The sequence below is a fragment of the Aspergillus neoniger genome, assembly GCF_003184625.1.
Source record: "Aspergillus neoniger CBS 115656 unplaced genomic scaffold BO87scaffold_3, whole genome shotgun sequence".
Classification (NCBI taxonomy): Eukaryota; Fungi; Ascomycota; class Eurotiomycetes; order Eurotiales; family Aspergillaceae; genus Aspergillus; species Aspergillus neoniger.
This window is the reverse complement of record NW_020291131.1, coordinates 995,985-1,015,063: the sequence shown is the minus strand read 5'-3', so window position 1 is coordinate 1,015,063 and position 19,079 is coordinate 995,985. Positions and strand designations below refer to the sequence as shown.

General features: G+C 50.6%; 7 protein-coding genes and 2 non-coding genes across 9 annotated transcripts; 4 read left to right on the top strand and 5 right to left on the bottom strand.

The window, feature by feature from the left end:
* Nucleotides 1-343: 343 nt before the first annotated feature.
* Nucleotides 344-3,793, bottom strand: BO87DRAFT_372901 (uncharacterized protein). Its single transcript, XM_025622401.1, has 3 exons — nt 3,206-3,793; nt 2,997-3,124; nt 344-2,875 (listed from the first exon to the last, which is right to left on the bottom strand). Exons 1-3 carry the CDS (start codon nt 3,301-3,303, stop codon nt 756-758), a joined length of 2,346 nt encoding a protein of 781 aa, XP_025484317.1. The 5' UTR covers nt 3,304-3,793; the 3' UTR covers nt 344-755.
* Nucleotides 3,794-4,314: 521 nt separating this feature from the next.
* BO87DRAFT_455537 (NPA1/URB1 family protein) lies at nt 4,315-8,217 on the bottom strand. The gene is made up of 4 exons (XM_025628657.1): nt 7,819-8,217; nt 5,188-7,763; nt 4,793-5,119; nt 4,315-4,738 (listed from the first exon to the last, which is right to left on the bottom strand). Exons 1-4 carry the CDS (start codon nt 7,961-7,963, stop codon nt 4,421-4,423), a joined length of 3,366 nt encoding a protein of 1,121 aa, XP_025484316.1. The 5' UTR covers nt 7,964-8,217; the 3' UTR covers nt 4,315-4,420.
* Nucleotides 8,218-8,559: 342 nt separating this feature from the next.
* On the top strand, nt 8,560-8,632 carry BO87DRAFT_t40. Its single transcript has one exon. It is a non-coding gene; the product is annotated as a tRNA-Thr (tRNA).
* A 74-nt stretch (nt 8,633-8,706) lies between these two features.
* BO87DRAFT_t41 lies at nt 8,707-8,779 on the top strand. Its single transcript has one exon. It is a non-coding gene; the product is annotated as a tRNA-Thr (tRNA).
* An 815-nt stretch (nt 8,780-9,594) lies between these two features.
* BO87DRAFT_455536 (carboxylesterase) lies at nt 9,595-11,255 on the top strand (the record flags this gene model as incomplete). Its single annotated transcript, XM_025628656.1, has 2 exons — nt 9,595-9,664; nt 9,751-11,255. 2 exons carry the CDS (start codon nt 9,595-9,597, stop codon nt 11,253-11,255), a joined length of 1,575 nt encoding a protein of 524 aa, XP_025484315.1.
* Nucleotides 11,256-11,863: 608 nt separating this feature from the next.
* Nucleotides 11,864-12,713, bottom strand: BO87DRAFT_350329 (uncharacterized protein; the record flags this gene model as incomplete). Its single annotated transcript, XM_025621072.1, has 2 exons — nt 11,864-12,399; nt 12,479-12,713. 2 exons carry the CDS (start codon nt 12,711-12,713, stop codon nt 11,864-11,866), a joined length of 771 nt encoding a protein of 256 aa, XP_025484314.1.
* A 908-nt stretch (nt 12,714-13,621) lies between these two features.
* BO87DRAFT_443308 (aldo/keto reductase family protein) lies at nt 13,622-14,721 on the bottom strand (the record flags this gene model as incomplete). Its single annotated transcript, XM_025628090.1, has 3 exons — nt 13,622-13,927; nt 13,978-14,597; nt 14,667-14,721. 3 exons carry the CDS (start codon nt 14,719-14,721, stop codon nt 13,622-13,624), a joined length of 981 nt encoding a protein of 326 aa, XP_025484313.1.
* Nucleotides 14,722-15,214: 493 nt separating this feature from the next.
* On the bottom strand, nt 15,215-15,581 carry BO87DRAFT_133579 (uncharacterized protein). Its single transcript, XM_025618069.1, has one exon. It carries the CDS (start codon nt 15,496-15,498, stop codon nt 15,268-15,270), a length of 231 nt encoding a protein of 76 aa, XP_025484312.1. The 5' UTR covers nt 15,499-15,581; the 3' UTR covers nt 15,215-15,267.
* A 949-nt stretch (nt 15,582-16,530) lies between these two features.
* Nucleotides 16,531-18,026, top strand: BO87DRAFT_443306 (uncharacterized protein; the record flags this gene model as incomplete). Its single annotated transcript, XM_025628089.1, has 6 exons — nt 16,531-16,725; nt 16,798-16,834; nt 16,896-16,963; nt 17,028-17,407; nt 17,469-17,530; nt 17,592-18,026. 6 exons carry the CDS (start codon nt 16,531-16,533, stop codon nt 17,924-17,926), a joined length of 1,077 nt encoding a protein of 358 aa, XP_025484311.1. The 3' UTR covers nt 17,927-18,026.
* Between the last annotated feature and the right edge of the window lie 1,053 nt (nt 18,027-19,079).

The window sequence follows — 19,079 nt, the reverse complement described above, 5'->3', positions numbered from 1 at the left end:
TCACGCGTTGGGGCGTGCCATCATCGTAGTTATCATCAATTGGGTATAGAAGACTGCGCCTCATAGAAGAATACTCACCTGGGGTCTGAGATGATGTATCTTGATGCAGATGAGTTGAAGTAGAAGCTCGGCGGTCAGAGTCAGAGTAGCCGAATCCTCAAGCAGATGTGAAGGGATAAAGTAGGAAGAAGAAGTATGAAGTAGGAGAGGGAAGCGAGATGGCTTAAAGCAATCGTGGGCAGCGCGGAGTCCACCGGTCATTCACTACAGCTACTTCGCCTCAGGCACCTGTGCCAAATATAGCCTACACACATCTACAGATTAAGCACAGTTCAAGCAATAGGTTTCATTGAAGCCATAATGTCAGCTAGTGATTCAGGTCTGCAATATAATGGCTTTAGGTCACATCTCAGAGATCTGCAATCTGCCTATTGCTTTCCTTTATGTAATCCCCCAGGGTTGTTATACATCCAGACACAAACGAGTCCGGCTGTGATACAGTCTCCTAATCAGTCCCAAGCCTCAGCAGGTGGCTAGGTCTCTCCTGAACTCCATCAAACTAGCCCTTTGTCATGCACCAAATACACACACATAGATAAATCAGATACAAGAAGATTAGAAGGGTGCATTGTTCTGGCGTAACAAAGACATAAGTATGAGAAGATCAAGGACATATCTCATATGGCGTTTGCACATTCTCCTTGAATTCGTCTCCCTAGGACACTGTACGAACCACCCCGGACTTCGCGCAACCCCTACCGGAACTGTCCAGGCCCGAGCATGCCGCGCGGGGCCTCGCCGCCAACTTGGCCGAACATATCCAACAGGTGCCTGGAAGCGGGGGGAGGCACTTGAGGTCCAGGGTTGCCCTCAAAAGGACCTTGGCCACGGTGGGGAAGCCCCATGAGAGCATCACCGTTGGGCGGCATGGGTGGGAAACCGGCTGGCGGAGGTCCGTTCATGTATCCGGGAGGAGGCATCATGCCTGGAGGGGGAGGACGCGGGAATGGTTCACGCTCGTTGAGGGGTGGTGCATTCGCATGCATGGGCATCATGTTCGACATGTAACTTGGGTTGACGCCGCGTGTAGGTGTCGGAATACCCGGAGGAGGTGCCAAAGGCGCGGGTCCAGCAGCTTGCTGCGGGGGCATCTGAGGTCCTGGCCATCCAGGAGGAGGCAAATGCTCGAAGCCTGGTGGTCTCTGCATGCCCATAGCAGGATGGCCTTGAGCCTGGGGAGCTCTGCTGCCGCCGGGCGTCATAGGAAGTTGTCCGCCCTGAGGGAACGGCATATCTTCGAAATATCCCAGGGGGGGCCCATTTGCGGGCCGGCGACGAAGATGCTCAGCATCGGGTCTCTGCATGTTTGCTATCGCAGGGTCATCCAAGAAGTTGGGGCCCTTTTGCGGGGTCGGAATGCCTGGAGGGGGAGAAAGCACTTCCGGCATGCTCACCAAACCGGGGGCCGGGCCGACAGGACCAGCACTTTGGGGCTGGCTCTGGGCACCCTGGTTGGCAACGGGACTAACACGGACCTGCTGCATCAGTCGCAGTAGATGTTCCCGATCTCGAGCATGTGTCTCCTGGACATAAGGGTTAGGACCAGGGCCACGAGCAACTGTCTCTTGCATGGCGAAGTACTCCTGCCGCTTGAGTTGATCTCGAGCAGGAGATGAAACAGCACTCCGGATCTGTTCGGCCTGTACCTGCGAAGGAGGCCGGTTGTACGCAACAGGGTCATTGTGAGGTGTCGCGTTGCGCGATTTTCCTCCACCAAGCATCTGCAGGATGCGCTGGAAACCTTCCTGATCGGCATCAGTGTTGACGGTGTTCATCGAAGGCGACGACCTGGTCTCTGGATGAGTTTCGGGTTCCTTGGCCGGACTTCCCGGTGGTGGCGAGAATAGTCCAGCAAAGCGCGACGACTTTCCAAGCTTTCCTGGGAGTGGCTCTTTCTTCATTGTTGGTTCCATCATGGGAGGAGGAGGAGGAGCGCTTATCTCCTGGGGTAGTGGAGGCGCCTGAGGTGGCTTGGAGTCCCCAAGCAATCCAAAGAACCGCTCCATGGCCGAATCGGACGTGAACGGAGCGCCATTGCTGCTGAAAATCTCGCCATCTGTAGGCCTAGGCTCTGGCTTCGGCGCGGGAGCAGGAGCAGGAGTCGTCTCCAAGGGGACCTCCTTTTCTTCGGCTTGAACCTGCGAGGAGCCCGCCTTCATCCTTTCCTTCCAGCGTTCAAAGTCTTCTTGTGTATGCACTCGGCGAGGCTCATCTCGATCAGTCGAATCCATCCACTCGGGATCCTGTTCGAACTTGGCTCCCCGCGTCCAGTCACGATCTGCACCGTGCCGATCTCGACGCCATTCCCTGTTTCGTATCGGAGTCTTCTCCTCCTCCGCATCAGCCGCGTCGTGGGTATTCTCCTCACGAAACCAACTTCCCTCGTGTCTCGCACGTCCGGGCGTGCCGTCCTTCCGTGGGAAGAATCGTGCATCCTTATCTTTAACTCCACGGTCATTGTTGGGTTCTCGCTGGTCGCGGTTCTCCCACCGATCGAACTCTCCGTTGCGTCTCGGCTTTCGATCCTGTTCCTCGGGGCCGAAAGTACGGCGGGGGCGTCCACTGTTCCAGTCCTCCCTGTCCCCACGCCGGTTGTTGTTGTTGAATGTTCCTAATTTTCCATCTCGTCGGTCAAAATCTCTGTCACCAGACTCCCGGTCCTTGAAGAACTTCTCCCGTAAGTTGAACCGGTCGTTCTTCGAGTCATCCTGGTCATTAGGCCTTGACGATCGTTCCGTAGCATCTATCGATCCTTTACCGGGTATACGAGATGCCGAAGCAAAAGCAGTTTTCGGGGGTCCGAGAATGATGTCCTCTATGGGCGATCAACGACGTCATGCATCAGTAAGGTCCTCGAATTTTCAATCCAAGAAAAGAGAACAATGGACATGGGGTATTCGACATCGGGAGAGAAGAAGAAGTGGGATGGTTATTACCTGAATTGGAATTCCGGGACACATGACGAGTTTCAAACAGACTGGGCCTTCTGGGGGTCGATTCATGGGGGTTATTGGGGTCTCGCGAGTTTGTAGCTTTCCGTTGGGTAGCTGGATCGGGGATTGGGCTAGCACGTAGGATGACTGCGTCAGTTTCGGGGATATCGCAATTGATTGATGAGGCAAAGGAGCAGGCAGAGTGAACTTACCCCATCCATTCTTCTACCGGCGGTAAATTGGTAGGCTTTGTAACCAGAGGCGACGACCGCAGCCATAGCAGCTCATCGATCTGGTACCGTCGCGCCATGAGGATGGCTTGGGTGAGGTGGGTGTGTGTGATGCTATCGGTATGCCGTTACGTCGATCTCATTGGTTGCCGACAGTTCAAGGAAGAGAAAAGGTGGAGTGGAATTTATCGCGGGACAAGGAAAGGAAGAAAAGGCGAGTAAGGTAGACTGCGAGGCACCGAGGCTAGGCTGTGGGCGTAAAAGGTGTGTACTGTGTAGTGTGTAGAGAGGATAGATGATGAGTGGGCAGCAGGAAGCGAAGCCGCTTGCCAGTGGCAAGGGAAAAGGCGGAGGAGAGAGGAGCTTCGATCGGTCAAAGGTCCAGGAGCGCTCGTTGGGAAGCAGATGAGGGGCACCAGCGGTGCAACAAACCGTGTGGCCGGATTTGTTTGTGTAGAGGGAATCCCAACTGGTCTCGGATAGATCGATAGACAGTAGTGTAAATTGAAGGAGGACAAAAGCTGGTGGGGAACAAACAGAAAGGGGGCAGCAGCAGAAGAGGTGGTGAAGGGGAAGGGGAGTTTGGGCAAAGTTGCGGGCAAAGATGTCGAGGACCGCCGGACCGCAACGAAGTTCAAAACGTGTGCACTGCCCAATGGGGAAGGTCGCCTGTCAGCTTGTCGACGCCTTGTTCTTGACTTCTTCACTTCTCCCCAATTTCTCCATCTGTCGGGATTTTCCTTCTAACTGCTGCAAATTAATCGCCTTCTCACACAGAGGAGTTAGTGACTGTTTACTATTATTTTACGAATTATCCTTCCCCTGCCCATCATTCACTGCGATTTCAGTCATCCATGTTCCCCAAGCAACTCAACCCTCGGTACCGCCAGCAACCAACCCCAACGCAGAGCAGAATCCTGATGGAGTAAGGCATCGCTTGGGATACGTCATATAGTACATTCCATCTCTTAAAATAACCTGTCTTTCAATGGCGCAAAGATGAGGCCAGTGTGTACTTGGCTAGAGTGCAAAGATCAGATAAACCTATCAGATTTCATATTCCATCCACAACTGACTAAACAGACCATTATGGATTGCTCTAATAACTATACGCCTGATTCGAATGTCAATTACTATGCAGCCAAGTGCCTAGATTGAGGGCAGCAGCGTTCATATCCAATCTCCTACGACCGGACACTAGCCCACAATGCTCTCTACCGCTCGCAAAGCGGCTCCTCCACTCCATTTCGAAACCCGATCATTATCCGAGATTTGCTTCAAGGAGTCGGCAATCGCCGCAAGAGTTGACGTCTCTTTGCCCTTGACAGCCGGCATCTGACTCTGAATCCAGCTGAGAATACCCGCTCTCGTGACAAGTGTTGTGCTTCCTTGCACTTGCGTCGCGCGGTACACTAATTGCAAGATCTTTCTCTTGGTTGAGTAGCCTGCCGAAGGCGACTCGTAGAATGCAAGCGCTCTCTCGAAGACCTTCGCACGGCGGTAGATGTCCATATCCTATAATTTGAATAAGTAACACGATGGTGTAAGAAAGGGAAGACGGCGACATACAGCTTCAGTGCGAAGACCCTTGATGAGTAAATCAAGGAGCCAGCTAGTCTCGTCGAAATAACCGTCGTCAAGTTCCGGTTCATGCAGTAGGATTTTGTCAATCCAGTAGGATGGAATCTTCTCCACCTCCCAGGAAGGAGCTTTCTGCAGGAACTTGTTGACCTTGCCGTACATTTTGTGCATCGGGTTCGTGAGAACAGTCAAGCAACTGGACGCGCACTCCCCCACAATCCACGGTACGGGCGATTCAAGCCCAATCTGCTTGACAGTCTCGAGAAGCTCCCCCGTGAGGATGTAGACTGATCGCCATTCCACATATTTAGACTCCTGCGAGTATGTTAGCTTATTTTCTACTCTGTTTTCCGCAGAAGGTACCGGCTCAACGGTTGACCTACCTTAAGTTTGCCCATAAAACGAACAATGCTCGTGAATGCTTGCTTCCTCACTTCCTCGTATGCCGAGCACAAGCAGAGAACCAGTTCGGCTATCCGGCCTTGCTCAACCGCCACCTCGATGTCATCCTTCTCCCATCGGTGCAGCTCATTGTGGGTGGTACTTTCTGTCGGTAAGGTTCCGAATACCTCCTCCAAGTCTACCTGATCCTTGCTGGCGGTAGTTGTAGTATCTTGGGCAGGAGCATCAACTTCCATCGCATGGTCATCTTCAGCATCTTCAGTGTCTTTCAATGCTTTTTTGAGGGCCGAATTTGACTTCTTATTCTCGGCATTCTCCATCAGCTTGTCCCGGGCGGTTTTCAGTGCCTTGGCGTTTTCTCCGGCGCGCTTCAAGCTTCCTAGCGTCTCAGAAATCCAGGAAACCACCGCGCTCTCGACAGCCGCGTCTCCGGATTTGACAACAAATGGCCACTGTTCGATGACTGCAGCTACCAGAGGGCTAACCGGGCTGGAGGGACCCTCGACCAAAGAGTCAACGAGGTCTTGATAGTGGACCGGTTTCTTTGCAATACGGCGGGCGCAGTTATCGAAGAACGATAGTTGGCGCTGGAGTTTCTCCGAGTCTGAAGTCTCGAAGCTTGACAGGATTGCGGGAAACGAGGAGGGGTTCTGCAGGACAGAGTACTCGGTGAGGACGGTCCGCAGCAGCTGGTCGATCTCACGCAGGGAGTATCTTGACGCTGTTTGAACCAGCACCTTAAGGATTGACGTAAAAGCAGAATACTGCATAGACCCCGGTTGTTGCCACCAACGCATGGAAGTAGACTGTTGGATGATCCTCATGATGTTTTGCAGCTGGCTCAGCACTGACTCGGTATCATCCTCGTCGAGCTTTCCTTCATCCAATCGCTTCAGAACGTCAACCAAAATGAGTGAAACGTCAAGTCCTTCCTCAAAGGCGGCACCCGGTACTACCTCATAGAACGAAGCGAGAAGCTCTGAGACAGCATCCTGCTGCTGCAAGTCATCCTTGTCCGTTCGCTTGAAAAGCAGAATGACTTCCTTCACTCCGGGGCACCGACGACTGAACTCAGCAACCAGCTTGCTTGCCGCCTGTGTCCACAGGGGTTGGCTGACCCCATGGTCGGCATTGAAGATCTTGAGAACAGCCCGCAGTTTGTTGAAAGCAATTGTCAAAATTCGGACAGCAAACAATGTTACTATCTCAGCATTCATATTCAAGCAGCGGGTAAGGATTTTCTGGGTCAGAGGGCGAGGAAGCACATTCTCAATGACCACGGAAACGGGCGGCGGTGTCGGAGGTAACTTGTCCTTCCAGCCACAATTTGAGGGCACAGGCAGCTGTACGGCGGAGAAGAGAAGCGCAGACTCGGCCATCCATGCTGGGGTCGGCTTTGGGTCCGCAGTAAACATGCTCTTCTTCGTGAAGAAATCGGCAACTAGCTCCGGGGCCGCCTTGAAGATGGCCACTAACAGCTCAATCTGGAGACTGTCGGTATCCGGGCGAAGTGTCTGGATCAGATAAGACAGTGTTCCGTTGCGAACAGGTACAGACTGGCTGTACTTGTCGATATGAAGAGCAGAGTCAAGACCCAAATCGATCAGTGTGTCATCGTCCGTGGGTAGCGCCTCGGGATCACTCCCATGTGGATACCAACCAGACTCTGGAAGCAAGACTCCAAGTTCGGTGTTCGTACAGACATTCATCAGGATCTTGTGGATTTCGTCGGTAGTGGAAACATTCGCCGGGTTGGGCTCCTCTGACTCACGATCATAGCCGTAGAGTGTGACAAGTCGCTCCAGGTTCCATCGGTTGAAGAACTTGCTCTTTGCAATGCGAGAAATCGAAGCATCTTGGATAATGTCTTTGCCAATACACCTGATAGTCTCCAAGATGATATCTCTCGGGTCTTTCCTAATGTACTCGAAAAATGCTCTGATAACTTTGTGTTGCTCAATAATATCACTCTTCCCGTTTGATTGCAAAAATCGCATGTTTGCAAGGACATACTTCTGAGCATTCCTGCGCAGTGTAGGTTTGGAGCCTGCCTCTGATACTTCTTCCAGCTGAGATTTGTTGGGGGTAAGAAAGACTTCGATGCGCTTGAATGTAATATACCGCGCGGCATGGACATGGCGCGCCACAGCTCCACCATCGAAGCTGACCATCTCCGTGAGAAGACGAAGACAGGGAGAAATCAAATGCTCCTTTGATTTGATAGCAGTCAAGCCACGGTTGAACAGTCTCAGCTGTTCTTTCTGAAGGAGATACTTGCATAGTGCCACTCCGAAATCCCGAAATTCCAGGTTGGTGGACACTGTCTTGAGGAACTGAGCTAGGACAGAGGGCACAACAGTCAGTAACGACTCATTGTTGTTGGTATCCGCAAAGCTCCAGGTCTGGACCAGATCGGTAAAGCAGACTGCTTCGTTCTCGTTCACCCGTGAGAATTGCGAATCACAGTATGCTTTGAGGATGCGGAACTTTTTGGCTTTTTCAGCCTCATCCTCACTCTGCCCAATGGACGTGAGGAAGTCCTTGAACTTTCTTATACCTGTTTTGATGAGTATTGGAACATCATGGGTGACTTGACTCAGGATGTTACTTACCTTGCTTGAATTCAGTGGGATTCTGTTGGAAAGCCAGGGAAGAGCGAAGCTGCGTGTGCGAAGATATGGTGGCAGTAGCATCGACATCTTGGCCATTGTCCAACTTTCTCCTCTTGTTGCGGAGCTGACCCTCGTGGGATGACATTTTGGGCTAATGCAGATACTTGTGTTATGCAACAGACCGGGGACTGGCCCTCGACGAGAATTAGTAGTAGGCCGGCAGGAACTTCGCCCGATTCAGACCTTCAGAGTTTTGCGACTGCTGAATTGGTCTTTTGTTAGTGCCACTACGGCGAACTTAAGAGGACAGAATCGTCCAGCTAGCACGCGTGTTCCTGGGAAATATGTAAATATATATTATAGAGGAAGATAATCGTAAGTGGATGAAAATATTGCGATAAGAGGCTCGCCGGTAGACTTCTGGAAAGTCCTGCGCAGATGAATTGATCCACTGCCATGAATGTATCTGGCCTCCCATTGGTCAGATCTGGTATGGTCCAGACAGGACGGCGATTCAGACTAACACTTGGAGGCGACTCACTGGTAGTAATAAAGGCTAACAGGGGGCTTATCTTCCATAGTGAATGAGGGGTAAGGCCACATCACTCCTGGTATAAGTCTCTGTCGTATTCCGACTGTTCCATCCATGACGATGTAACTACCGAGCCAACAATTTTCATCTATCTGCTAGTACTACCATGCTTTGTTATATTAAGGAGTAAAAAAACAATACATCAACCAGCTTCTATGGCTCAGTTGGTAGAGCGCATGACTAGTAATCATGAGGTCCGCGGTTCGAATCCGCGTGGAAGCAAATTTTTGCCTTATGCAGTACCTACAGATATGCGCTTTATAGCTTGAGATATGAGCAAGCATATCAACCAATCAGCTTCTATGGCTCAGTTGGTAGAGCGCATGACTAGTAATCATGAGGTCCGCGGTTCGAATCCGCGTGGAAGCATTTTTTGTTTTCTTTTCCGACCTTCAGACCCACTGCTCGTCGGCAGAATGTTAGACGTGTATAACTTTTTGATCGCCCATTAGATCATCTACGATTAGTCCACCGTAAATAGACTCTTGCACTCACCGGAGCTGGAGAATACCTTTCAACCAATAGGGCAACCTCCTCTTCTTATTACATCAATCGATAATAAGTATTGGCCGACCATCTAGTAATAGAGGAATGTATAAACACGGCCTTCGTCCTTTCCTGTTCTCTCCCAATCCGACCGCAGTGGGCGTTGAGGTGAACGGGCATGCACATCGGCACCCCAGCCTGCACCCCGTTTTTCCATGCATTCTATTCACTCTGTAGTCCCTAGTAGCATTGCAGACACCTTGTGTCCATTTTTGCTATCAGTACCTGCAGATTATCAGGCCCTTGCTCCCCTGCTAGGCTCACATCCGAATCAATCAATGGATCATGGATGGAACTGAACACGCGAGGAATTTGCTTAATCCGATTCCCCAGGCCTGGTATTATTTGGCTCTCAATCGATCTTTTGACATTTCTGCAAGGGGAACCGGAAATACCGGCCACATACTATCCTCGGATGCTCCAGGTTCTCCCACTAGAAGTGGGCCATTCGGATATTCCGCGATCGGCAGGGCAATTCTGCACCCCAAGCAGTCCCAATCATGGATGCGTACGCAGCCGAGACCCGTGAAGGCGAATAACATGTCGCTGTTGGAATCAGACCCACCCCCGCGTAGAACTGACCCTCTTAGAGTATCTATACAGTCTACCGAGGTCAGTGCCGATGCTGGTATGCGTCCATGGTTAGACAGAGCGCTCAGAAGCTGGAGAATGGGTCATCACAAACGTGGGAACCCCGGACACATAAAGGTAAGCAACCACTCTCCCCAATTTTCGCATCAATGCGTCATTAACCATGATCCTGTCTACCCTCCTACTCCTCCTACCGGTTCTAGCGGCCGCCAGTGATGACCACTTGACTGTCCGCACAAGGACAGGCAGATTCACAGGCCTTCTCAATCCAGACTTTCCCTCCGTGCGGGAGTTCCGATCTATCCCATACGCGCAACCCCCGGTAGCCTCACGACGATGGCTTCCACCCGCACCTCTCGCCGACTCCGATGAAACTCACTACGCGACCAACTACCCTCCCTCCTGCGCCCAATATGTCTCCGGAAACCCCAGCGTCTTCGGCTCCATCGTCCCCGAATTCTACATATGGGACGGGAACGAGAACTCCACCGCTGGCCTAATGGCCCAAGCCAGCTCCGAAGACTGCCTGCAACTCGCCATCTGGGCTCCTACCAACGCCACTAACCTCCCCGTCATCGTCTTCTTCACCGGCGGAGCATTCAAAACTGGCGGAATCAACATCCCCTACCAGCTGCCTCCATCCTGGGTCTCTCGCACCCAAAGCCACATCGTAGTAACCACCAACTACCGCGTCAACATCATGGGTTTCCCCAACGCCGCCGGTCTGGACAACCAAAACCTCGGAATCCTTGACCAACGGGCCGCCCTGGAATGGGTGCACGAAAACATCCATAACTTCGGCGGGGATCCCGAAGCCATCACCCTCTGGGGCCAATCCGCCGGCTCCATCTCCACAGACTTCCACACCTACGCATGGCACGACGACCTCATCGCGCGCGCCACAATCTCCCAATCCGGCACAGCCCTAAAACCCCTCGACAACTACGACCACGACCACACGAACTTCACCTTCGTCGCGAAACACATGGGCTGCGACTTCCCCACCAACCCAGCCGCTGAACTCGACTGCATGCGCCAAGTCTCCGTGAACCGCATCCAGAACTTCGTCGGACAGTACACCGACAACGGCACAACCCCAAAATTGACATTCACCCCCATTGCAGACGAAGAGATCGTCTTCTCAGACTACCCCGCTCGCGCTGCAAAGGGTCTCATCGCCAACACCCCGGCCATCATGTCCAACTGCGCCAACGAGGCCGCAGCGCTATACACGTTTCCCACAAACAACGTCACCGCGGGACCATGGCAGCCTGGCGTGAACGCCGCCACATTGGAAGGTTGGCTCTGCGTGTCCGCGAACACAAGTATCGTGCGGTATAATGCGAATCGCACAACGTATCGGTACCAGTTCGCTGGGAACTTCAGTAACGTGAGTCCGATGCATTGGTTGGGCGCGTACCACTCCAGTGACCTGACGATGAACTTCGGGACGTATCCTATTGTCCGTGGAAATGGGACGTTGCTGGAGAAGAAGACGAGTGAGGCTATGCAGGATTACCTATTGGCGTTTATGAGGGATCCGGAGAACGGGCTGGAGCGGATGGGGTGGCCGGCTTTTGAGCCCTTTGGGGAGAATGGCGGAGTGATCAAGCGGTTTGGGGCTGATGGGCGGCCGGAGCAGAATGTTACGGGGTTGGAGGTGCAGGGGGCTTGCTGGGGGAAGGAGCAGTATGATCCGTTTCCATAAGGATGAATATGTTGTGGGGGTTAGAGGTAGTCCTACTTTCTTATTCTATCTTTCTTTGGTCAAGTAAACTGCAGTATATCGACTGCTATGTACATGTAAAGAGAAGGCAGCATAACACAACATTGTTTATGTTATTGACTGTTATAGAGACAACACAGTCTTTCAGTTTGAGTGACCGTAAATCAGAATCCATTCCTTATGGCCTTATTGTACCACATAATGTCTAGCCAACGCACCGCCTTAATTATTTGAGTGAACCAGTGCGCTCGACCGAGTATGCCAAAGAAGCACCGGGTAGTGTCTGGCGAGTTTCCTATAATGAAGGGCCCGAGAGATTTCACTTGAAGGTCTATCGATATTAAAATCATTATGTACAATAGCTAACACAAATTCATAGCCGTAAAGGTATTAATGTGACCAAACCCATCCTATCCCGGGGCGCGAGTCAAACGAAACACCGCCTGGCCAATCAATCATTACGATAATTGTTCTTTCGTGGGGTCAATGCAGTTCACAGATCCAAAAATCAATGCCAATTCATCCAACCCATTCATGGATTTTTTAGTGGAAATATTCCCATCAATGTTCGTCCTCATAATCATGCGCGGTTACATAACCTTGGGCTGCCCATCGAGTTCGGGATGCGGTCCGGTCCGATCCAGCTCATATACTGTATGAGCCACGGGTTGAGTCTGCGCCCACGAACCATCTCCCAACCCATTATATCCCCCGGCTCCTTGGGGAAGCACATTATTCTGCGCTTTCCGCCGGCGGAAGTACAGAAGTGCTAGTATGGCTGCGACTATGACGAATCCTGCGGCAGCGCCCACACCGATCCCGGCTGCCGCGCCGGCACCGATACCGGAAGATGCACTGCTCGACGAACCGGTAGAGGAGGAAGAGGACGAAGTTGTCGTGGTATTAGCGTTCGAGGAATCGGAGGTAGAGGTAGAAGATGCGATCGCATAAGTTGGTGTGCCGGACGCCGTGGATGGCAGATATTGAATGGTAGCGAGTTTTGAGGGCGCGACGCCGGGGAAGATTTCATCGGAAGGGTTCGAGCAGTTGACCGTGCCGTATGAATTTTCGCAGCAGGCCCAGTAGCCATCGGAAGTGTATACGATCTCGGCGCTGTTTCTGCCTCCTGTGAAAATGGAGAAAATACTCATGTTAGCGATCGCATTGTCCTTGTCAGGAAATAAGATAAATCAATTGAATCTCACCACATCGTGTCCCGCAGGCGGGATCTGTCAGGGTCTCGTCTGTGCAGTCGGCCGCATAATAATAATCTCCGTCCTTGTCGTTCGTGTTCACGCAGATGGAATTGCTGAGGCAGTAGTCGCCATTGACGCAGCAGGTAACATAGGGATGGCTGGAGTTGGTGACACCACACGGCAGGTCGGCCTGGATATTCTGAATTACCCCGTTGTGCATGCCATGGCAGACTTGTGAAGACATGATAATTATGGACGAACCGGAGCGTATGCCGGTTGTTGGTTCAAGGTCGGATATGCCCCTCCTTTGGTTGCGCAAGGATTATGACCCCCAGAATTGGTTTCTGTTGGATTTCTCGGGCGGAAATGCCATCGAGCTTTGAGGCTGACGAACGCAAGGATAAGGGATCGGAAAAACCATTGCTCTAGTCCGTGTGTTTTGGGGGCCAAAGGCTGATCGTGCTCAATTGTGAGGATTTGGCGGAGATGCGCTATGATGGAAGAAGCCAATGAAAGACGGATGGAGAGCAGCGGTGTCACTTTAGCTTGCGGAAGGGACGCACTAAAACAGCCTCTGAACTCTTAAATCAGCACTCGCTAATGTAATAGGGTAACTACACCTTATCGGGCCTGGCCGGCTGAGCCCTTACACGGATGGCTTGTCGATCGCAATGACACCCGCGATAACCTGCGACAGGGTTCTTTAGGGTGGAAAATACTTCCCCCCAGAGTAGTATGATAGCCATGCCGGCCTCACCATATTCCGCCAACTAGTCAATCACAATCTTAAATACGAAGGTTTGCTATTTTCGTGGTCAACGAAGCAGGCTAAAGACTTGGCTATTTATACAACGAATTATTGCGTATTACTTGCTGGTGGTTTTATATTCTTAGCTCATACAAAGCGGATCTTATAGTATTCAAGGACCTAGAACAGCTGATGCGAACATTACAATCGATGGATTCAAATGAAACATTTTAGATAATATGTTAATTAATACCAATCTGGAAAATTACCTTACGCCCATATTGGCATGGATGAACTTAGGGTGTACAGGTCGCCAGGTCGCCAGATTGTACGGGATGTTACCATGGGTTTTACTGGTAACTAACGTTTTTTTTTTTTCCGCAATGAACTATCCCTCTAGCGAGCTATAAATGGTATGGCACCTCATCACCAATCTCATGATAAAGTGCCTCTAAGGCCGCTACAACATCCTCAGGCAGCGGACCCGCCTCAATCGTGTCGATATTCGATTCCAACTGGGCGATACTGGAGGAACCAATGATGATGGAATCTCCATACTCTTTGCGAAGAATACCGTGCCACGCACTCCAGCGAAGGGCAGCAGCATGGCCACCAATGCCATGGCGAGCCGTAACTTCAAGAGTCTTATCCGTTGCTTCCATAATGGCAGGTTTCAGGTAATTCCCGGAGTACATTGCGCCAATCATATGCTTGAATCAGTTAGCCCGCATTTACTTCGGGTGCCAAATGTTGCACTTACTGATGGGTCAAAACGTCCACCCGCCTTGAGCTTCTTATGGTTGCCGGCGAAAAAGCCAGCTGCGGCAGGGCTATAGGCATAAAACGCGATTCTATGCTTGCGCAAAAGTGGGAAGAGACACTTTTCTCCGCTTCGGACAATAGGGTTATAGTGGCCTTGGTATACACTAGGTTTTACAGAGCTGCGTTCTTCACAGATGTCGATAATCCGCTGGACTTCCTCTGCGGCGTAGTTAGAGAGGCCCCAATGTTTGATCTTGCCCTCCCTATGCGCTTGGTCCATAGCTTCACACGCTTCCTCGAATGGAGTCTCGCGATCCGGTAGGTGAAGATATTCAGTGTTGATCTGTTTGATCTTCAGAGCCTCGAGAGATAGATCAATCTCCTCAAGGACCTTCTCTTTCGTATGGCATCTTGGATGGCCGGACTTGACTTTGGTATCAAGTATATATCTATTACCAACTTTGATGGCACCGATTCTTGGCTCTGAGCTACCAGGTGCCATGGGTGAGTAGAGGCGTGCGGTATCAATTTGATGATATCCACGGGCAGCAAAGGCGCTGAAATAGGCATTCACTTCGTCGGGAGTATCGAAGCGTGCAGTGGGGTCGACTGACTTGTCTCCAACGTAGACGGTGCAGGTCAGTATGGGGATACATAAGAAAAGAGGTTCGATCGAGGTAAGGAAACTAACATTTCCCGCTCCAAGGACCAGGTTAAGGGGTGGTTTTCCTGGGAGCGCCATTGTGAAATTGTAAGACTTGATGAGAAAGTTAAGAAATGATCTGTCTGCTTTCTGACGTTAAAAAATCGCAAAGGATCGCTATTTGACTGCCGCAGGTCTCAAGTTTCTTCGAGCGCTGGAGGCCTTACTAGTATGCCTATATATACCTTGAGACGTCCGTCGGAAGGTCTATGTAATACCCTGATATCTTCATATTCACATGTATGTAAAGACCTAGTGTATATAACAAGTAACAAAGAACAACAAAGAAAATACACTGTGAACATTGGGGTAGTGGAATGACGTCAATGACATTGAGACCAACAGCAAGCATTCCACTACAATAACATTACGTAATGTTCGCAAAGTTGAATGCTGACACCGAAGACATTAATTTGAGTATACTGTGTTTGTGATTTTGAATCTAAACATACATAACAGGCAGGAAGCCTAATCAAGGTAGGTGATATCACTGATATTTATAGAAATAGCATGAAGAGTTTGCCCATGTGAATACAGACTTCGAAGCATAGATGCTAGCCAGATCATTATAAATGGTCGGATGGGTTAACCATGTAGCTGGAAAAATGAGAATGATGTGTGAAGATAGAAGAGGCTGGCTGGAACAGTCCATACCAATGACAAATCGCTAACTGGTGACGGGGAGGCTGGGAGGCTGCCCAAACCGTGCACCGAAGTCCATGCCTCAGACAAGCCAACATGCCATGGAGCGTATCTTGCAAAGAGACAAAACAGCACGACGATCAAAGCCGTCTCCATGAGCCCCAAATGCGACATGCTCAATTGCCGGTAAAACAAACTAGAGTTTCAGTGCGCATGTGGGTATACCTACCTGCTATCCCCATCTTGCTGGGAGGAATACCATCTGAGAGCGTATGACAAGTGTCGATTGTAGACCCTTGCTTAGTGGGTTTCAGTTACCCGTAGTGTGAAAAGCGACTTCTTCAGTCGGCTGTCCGGCATCTCTCGACCTCCTTCCTTTTACATGCCGAGTTTAATCACCATCCTCCTATTCTGTCTAACTTTTGTTTTGCTGAAGGTCTTTATACCACCTGATGTTGCTTGTGTTACAGTGTAAGATCTTCTCGGAATAAATAGGTCGCGTGTCTGATATGCCCCAAGTGATCATACTGTGATATAGTAACTGCGACCGCAACAACCAGCGACTCTAAGGCCTACTTATGCAGGCAACTCTTCATTGGAACCAAAGGCTAGATTCCTTCATTGAAGAACTCGGAAAGATTCCGCAGAAACAATGTGCATAGGGCAGACGGACTCCTCCATAGATCTGAACATCTTGATCGATCGTATGTGGTAGTTGCTCCTGGCGATGGTCTATCTGGAAGAACCCCTACGAAGCTTAGCTTCCAGCCAACACCCATCCTCCCAGCGATGGAGACTTAACCTCTTCTGGCAATGAAGGATGTGTTCGTGGAAAAATTGTAAAATTATTAACAAGTGGATCAGCGAGTGGGGCGTGGAAATCGTCCGGTGAACCGCGGTCTGGATGAACAGCCAATTCCATCAATCACAGCCTAATGCCAATTCCTGCCCTGAAGCTCCCAAGCCCAACGTGCGACACCATCTGCCGGTGGGGGATTCCACGCGTCGTAAAATCCGTTTCCCCACTCGTGGTTGACGGATGAAACAAGCCCGGGCCCTGCAGACTACAGGGGCATATATGCGATTATCGCCGTCATGACTTCTCTCCCTGCATGCGCTCAATCTTTCTCGCAAATGTGACCATCCCCTTCTTTGTTGGACTTCACTCTTTGGTCCCTTCCTTTCCACGGCTAGCAGGTCTTCCCCATGGAAGGAATCCGGGAGAGAGATCTTACGCCTGAGCGGATAGCCTACCTGGCGCAGACTCGGATTCCTGAGATCATTGCCTGTAATGTGATCCTTCTCGTCTTTGCGACATTCGGCCTGTTGGTTCGAATCTTCGTCCGTATTCGACACCTCACGGGCATCAATTTCGACGATGTGCTCTGCATCACCAGTTGGGTATGTTTGCCAATTTTCCAGTTTTAAGTGTCTGTTTGCTAGCCTTTGCTGAAACATTGCTGACTTGTGTAGGTCTTTACATTCGTTCTTTGCTTTACCTGCATGCTCAGTAAGTGCTTATCCGAGCGACAGGATACCTGACATAATGTACTAAGAGCCTACTTACCCAGTGACCAAATATGGATTTGGTAGGCATATTGGTATAATCGGCATGAGCGACCGGGGCATGTTCCTAAGGGTATAGGCTATCCCTGACACTTCGACTACCACGACAATGTATACTGACGGTGGAATGATTACAGCTCGACTTCGTGACCATGCTCGCCTACGTTCTCGCTCTCGGCTTTATCAAAATCTCCTTCTGCGTTCTTTACCTTTCGATCTTCCCGGGGAAGTGGTTTCGGATTGGTTGTTGGTGTGTGCTGGTCATCATCGTTGGGGAAACAATCTCAGAAGCTCTTGTCGTTATCTTTCAGTGTACGCCCGTTCACAAAGCGTGGGACGCTACCGGCTACGTCGAGGGACACTGTGTGAACATGACGGCCTTTTATTATGCGAACTTTGGGATCAAGCTCGCTAGTGACCTGGCTTTGTTTCTGATGCCGATGCCTAAGCTGGTGCGGTTGAAGATGACAGTGGGCAAGCGAGCGGGCTTGGTGATCATGTTCAGTCTGGGTCTTCTGTATGCGAACCCTTCCTCTACAATAAACCGGTGGACAAAACTAACTATCTCGGATGCTTAGTGTGTGTGTCACCAGTATTATCCGGGTCTCATATCTGAATCCATTCTCTGTTGACCATACCTGTAGGTCACATTGTCGCTGTTCAATACATGCTTGGAACTTACTAACATTCTATGTCTACAGGGTCATTAGTGAACGCTATGAATTGGTCATGTGTGGAAGTCGCCGTCGCCCTCTTCATTGCATGCATTCCCTCTTTCAAGTCACTCCTTAGTACCTGCTTTCCAGGACTCCACCGTCTTCTCGGTTTCTCCAGTAATGGCGACTCAGCTGGCCCGTCGAAGATATACGGCAGTTCTACTCGCCGGACGTACAATGCGCATAATAGCATCAAGCTGAAACCAGTGACAGAACACAGCCAGGCGGAAGTGGAAACGACTACTAATGACTCGCAGGAGCGCATCATGTATCCAGGCATTCAAGTTGTCACCCACGTGAGTGTCAACGAGAGTGTCTAAATGCGCGGATAATTAATTGGGTGGCAATTTTGTCTTTTGTGTTTTGTTCAGTACCTACAAACGGTCCGATCCTTATGATGAATTTCCTTTTTTTCCCCCATCAATTTCAACTTCCATGGTTTTCCTCCACTGTTTGTGATCTATCGGACTCCCCGATCAAGTGTACCAGTTTCGCAGTGGGGCCTCCGAGCATCTAGTGCCGACTTTCCTACTCTAATCCCACTATTCAAGCTCAGGGGAAAATCATTTGACAGTCGAGACACAACCGCCAAGAAATAGAACTCAGCCCGGTGGATACACCACAACCGCGAGATTGGCTAGACACTGACTCAGTGAGACTCTGGAGGAGTCACGATGCCCCCGTTAATCTACCCTAATCACGCTACTGCCACACCACTGCGACTCTAAAACCGTTATACTATCTGACTGGCCAACGTCTCCCGAGACCCACTACCTAAATCTGCAGAGGGACCGGCTCAACATCTAAACAGAGATCCTGCACCGAAACCTTATCAATGCGTGTCCATCAACCTCCGACAACGGTTGTATCCTACTCCGACCGTTGTCTGGTACACAGAACAAAAATAGCCCGGTGTACCTACCCCCGGTGACATCTATTCCTCGGTAGATGGGTGGATGTCTTTCCCGCCGATATTCTCCGTGTGTAACAATCTTGGAACCGAGTTTTCTTTTTTTCCCCTACGACTCATGACCCGGGAGCCTTTAGTAATATATGTCTCATGAACGAGGGTTCAAGCCGTGTCCTTGCCCCTGCCAAGGCGTGAAGCTTGGCCTAATCTAGCTTAAATTGTTCCCACTCGGACGCCCGTAGTACCAAATGATAAATAAAACCTTTGCCACCAGTAGGCGGGAATTGCTAGTCGGTGGTTGGTGGTCAAGATGCCGAGCTAATATCCGATTATTTGATCTGCCACCGAAGGTCCATGAGCTTTGGCCATGCCGGAATTAGACTTGAGATGATTTTCGGATCCGAGGGGTGTGTGGAAATGCTTAATATGCATAGATTAGTGACAGGTAATCATTCTAATATATGTAAATGAAGAGAGCGATCATGCCATATCCCCTTTATTCATATGATCCGAGGGGATTGAAGGCACAGTTAATAACTGTCATTCCCGTCGTCCGCTTGCGA

What these genes read in the sequence shown, in the direction of transcription:
- BO87DRAFT_372901 (XM_025622401.1), bottom strand. Translation starts at nt 3,303, where the DNA reads ATGGCGCGACGGTACCAGATCGATGAGCTGCTATGGCTGCGGTCGTCG. An exon ending in CCGGTAGAAGAATGGATGGG is followed by an intron (nt 3,125 to 3,205) that starts GTAAGTTCACTC and finishes CCTACGTGCTAG; the next exon opens with CCCAATCCCCGATCCAGCTA. An exon ending in GTCCCGGAATTCCAATTCAG is followed by an intron (nt 2,876 to 2,996) that starts GTAATAACCATC and finishes GATCGCCCATAG; the next exon opens with AGGACATCATTCTCGGACCC.
- BO87DRAFT_455537 (XM_025628657.1), bottom strand. Translation starts at nt 7,963, where the DNA reads ATGTCATCCCACGAGGGTCAGCTCCGCAACAAGAGGAGAAAGTTGGAC. An exon ending in GTTTTATGGGCAAACTTAAG is followed by an intron (nt 5,120 to 5,187) that starts GTAGGTCAACCG and finishes ACATACTCGCAG; the next exon opens with GAGTCTAAATATGTGGAATG. An exon ending in AGGGTCTTCGCACTGAAGCT is followed by an intron (nt 4,739 to 4,792) that starts GTATGTCGCCGT and finishes TTCAAATTATAG; the next exon opens with GATATGGACATCTACCGCCG.
- BO87DRAFT_133579 (XM_025618069.1), bottom strand. Translation starts at nt 15,498, where the DNA reads ATGTCGCATTTGGGGCTCATGGAGACGGCTTTGATCGTCGTGCTGTTT.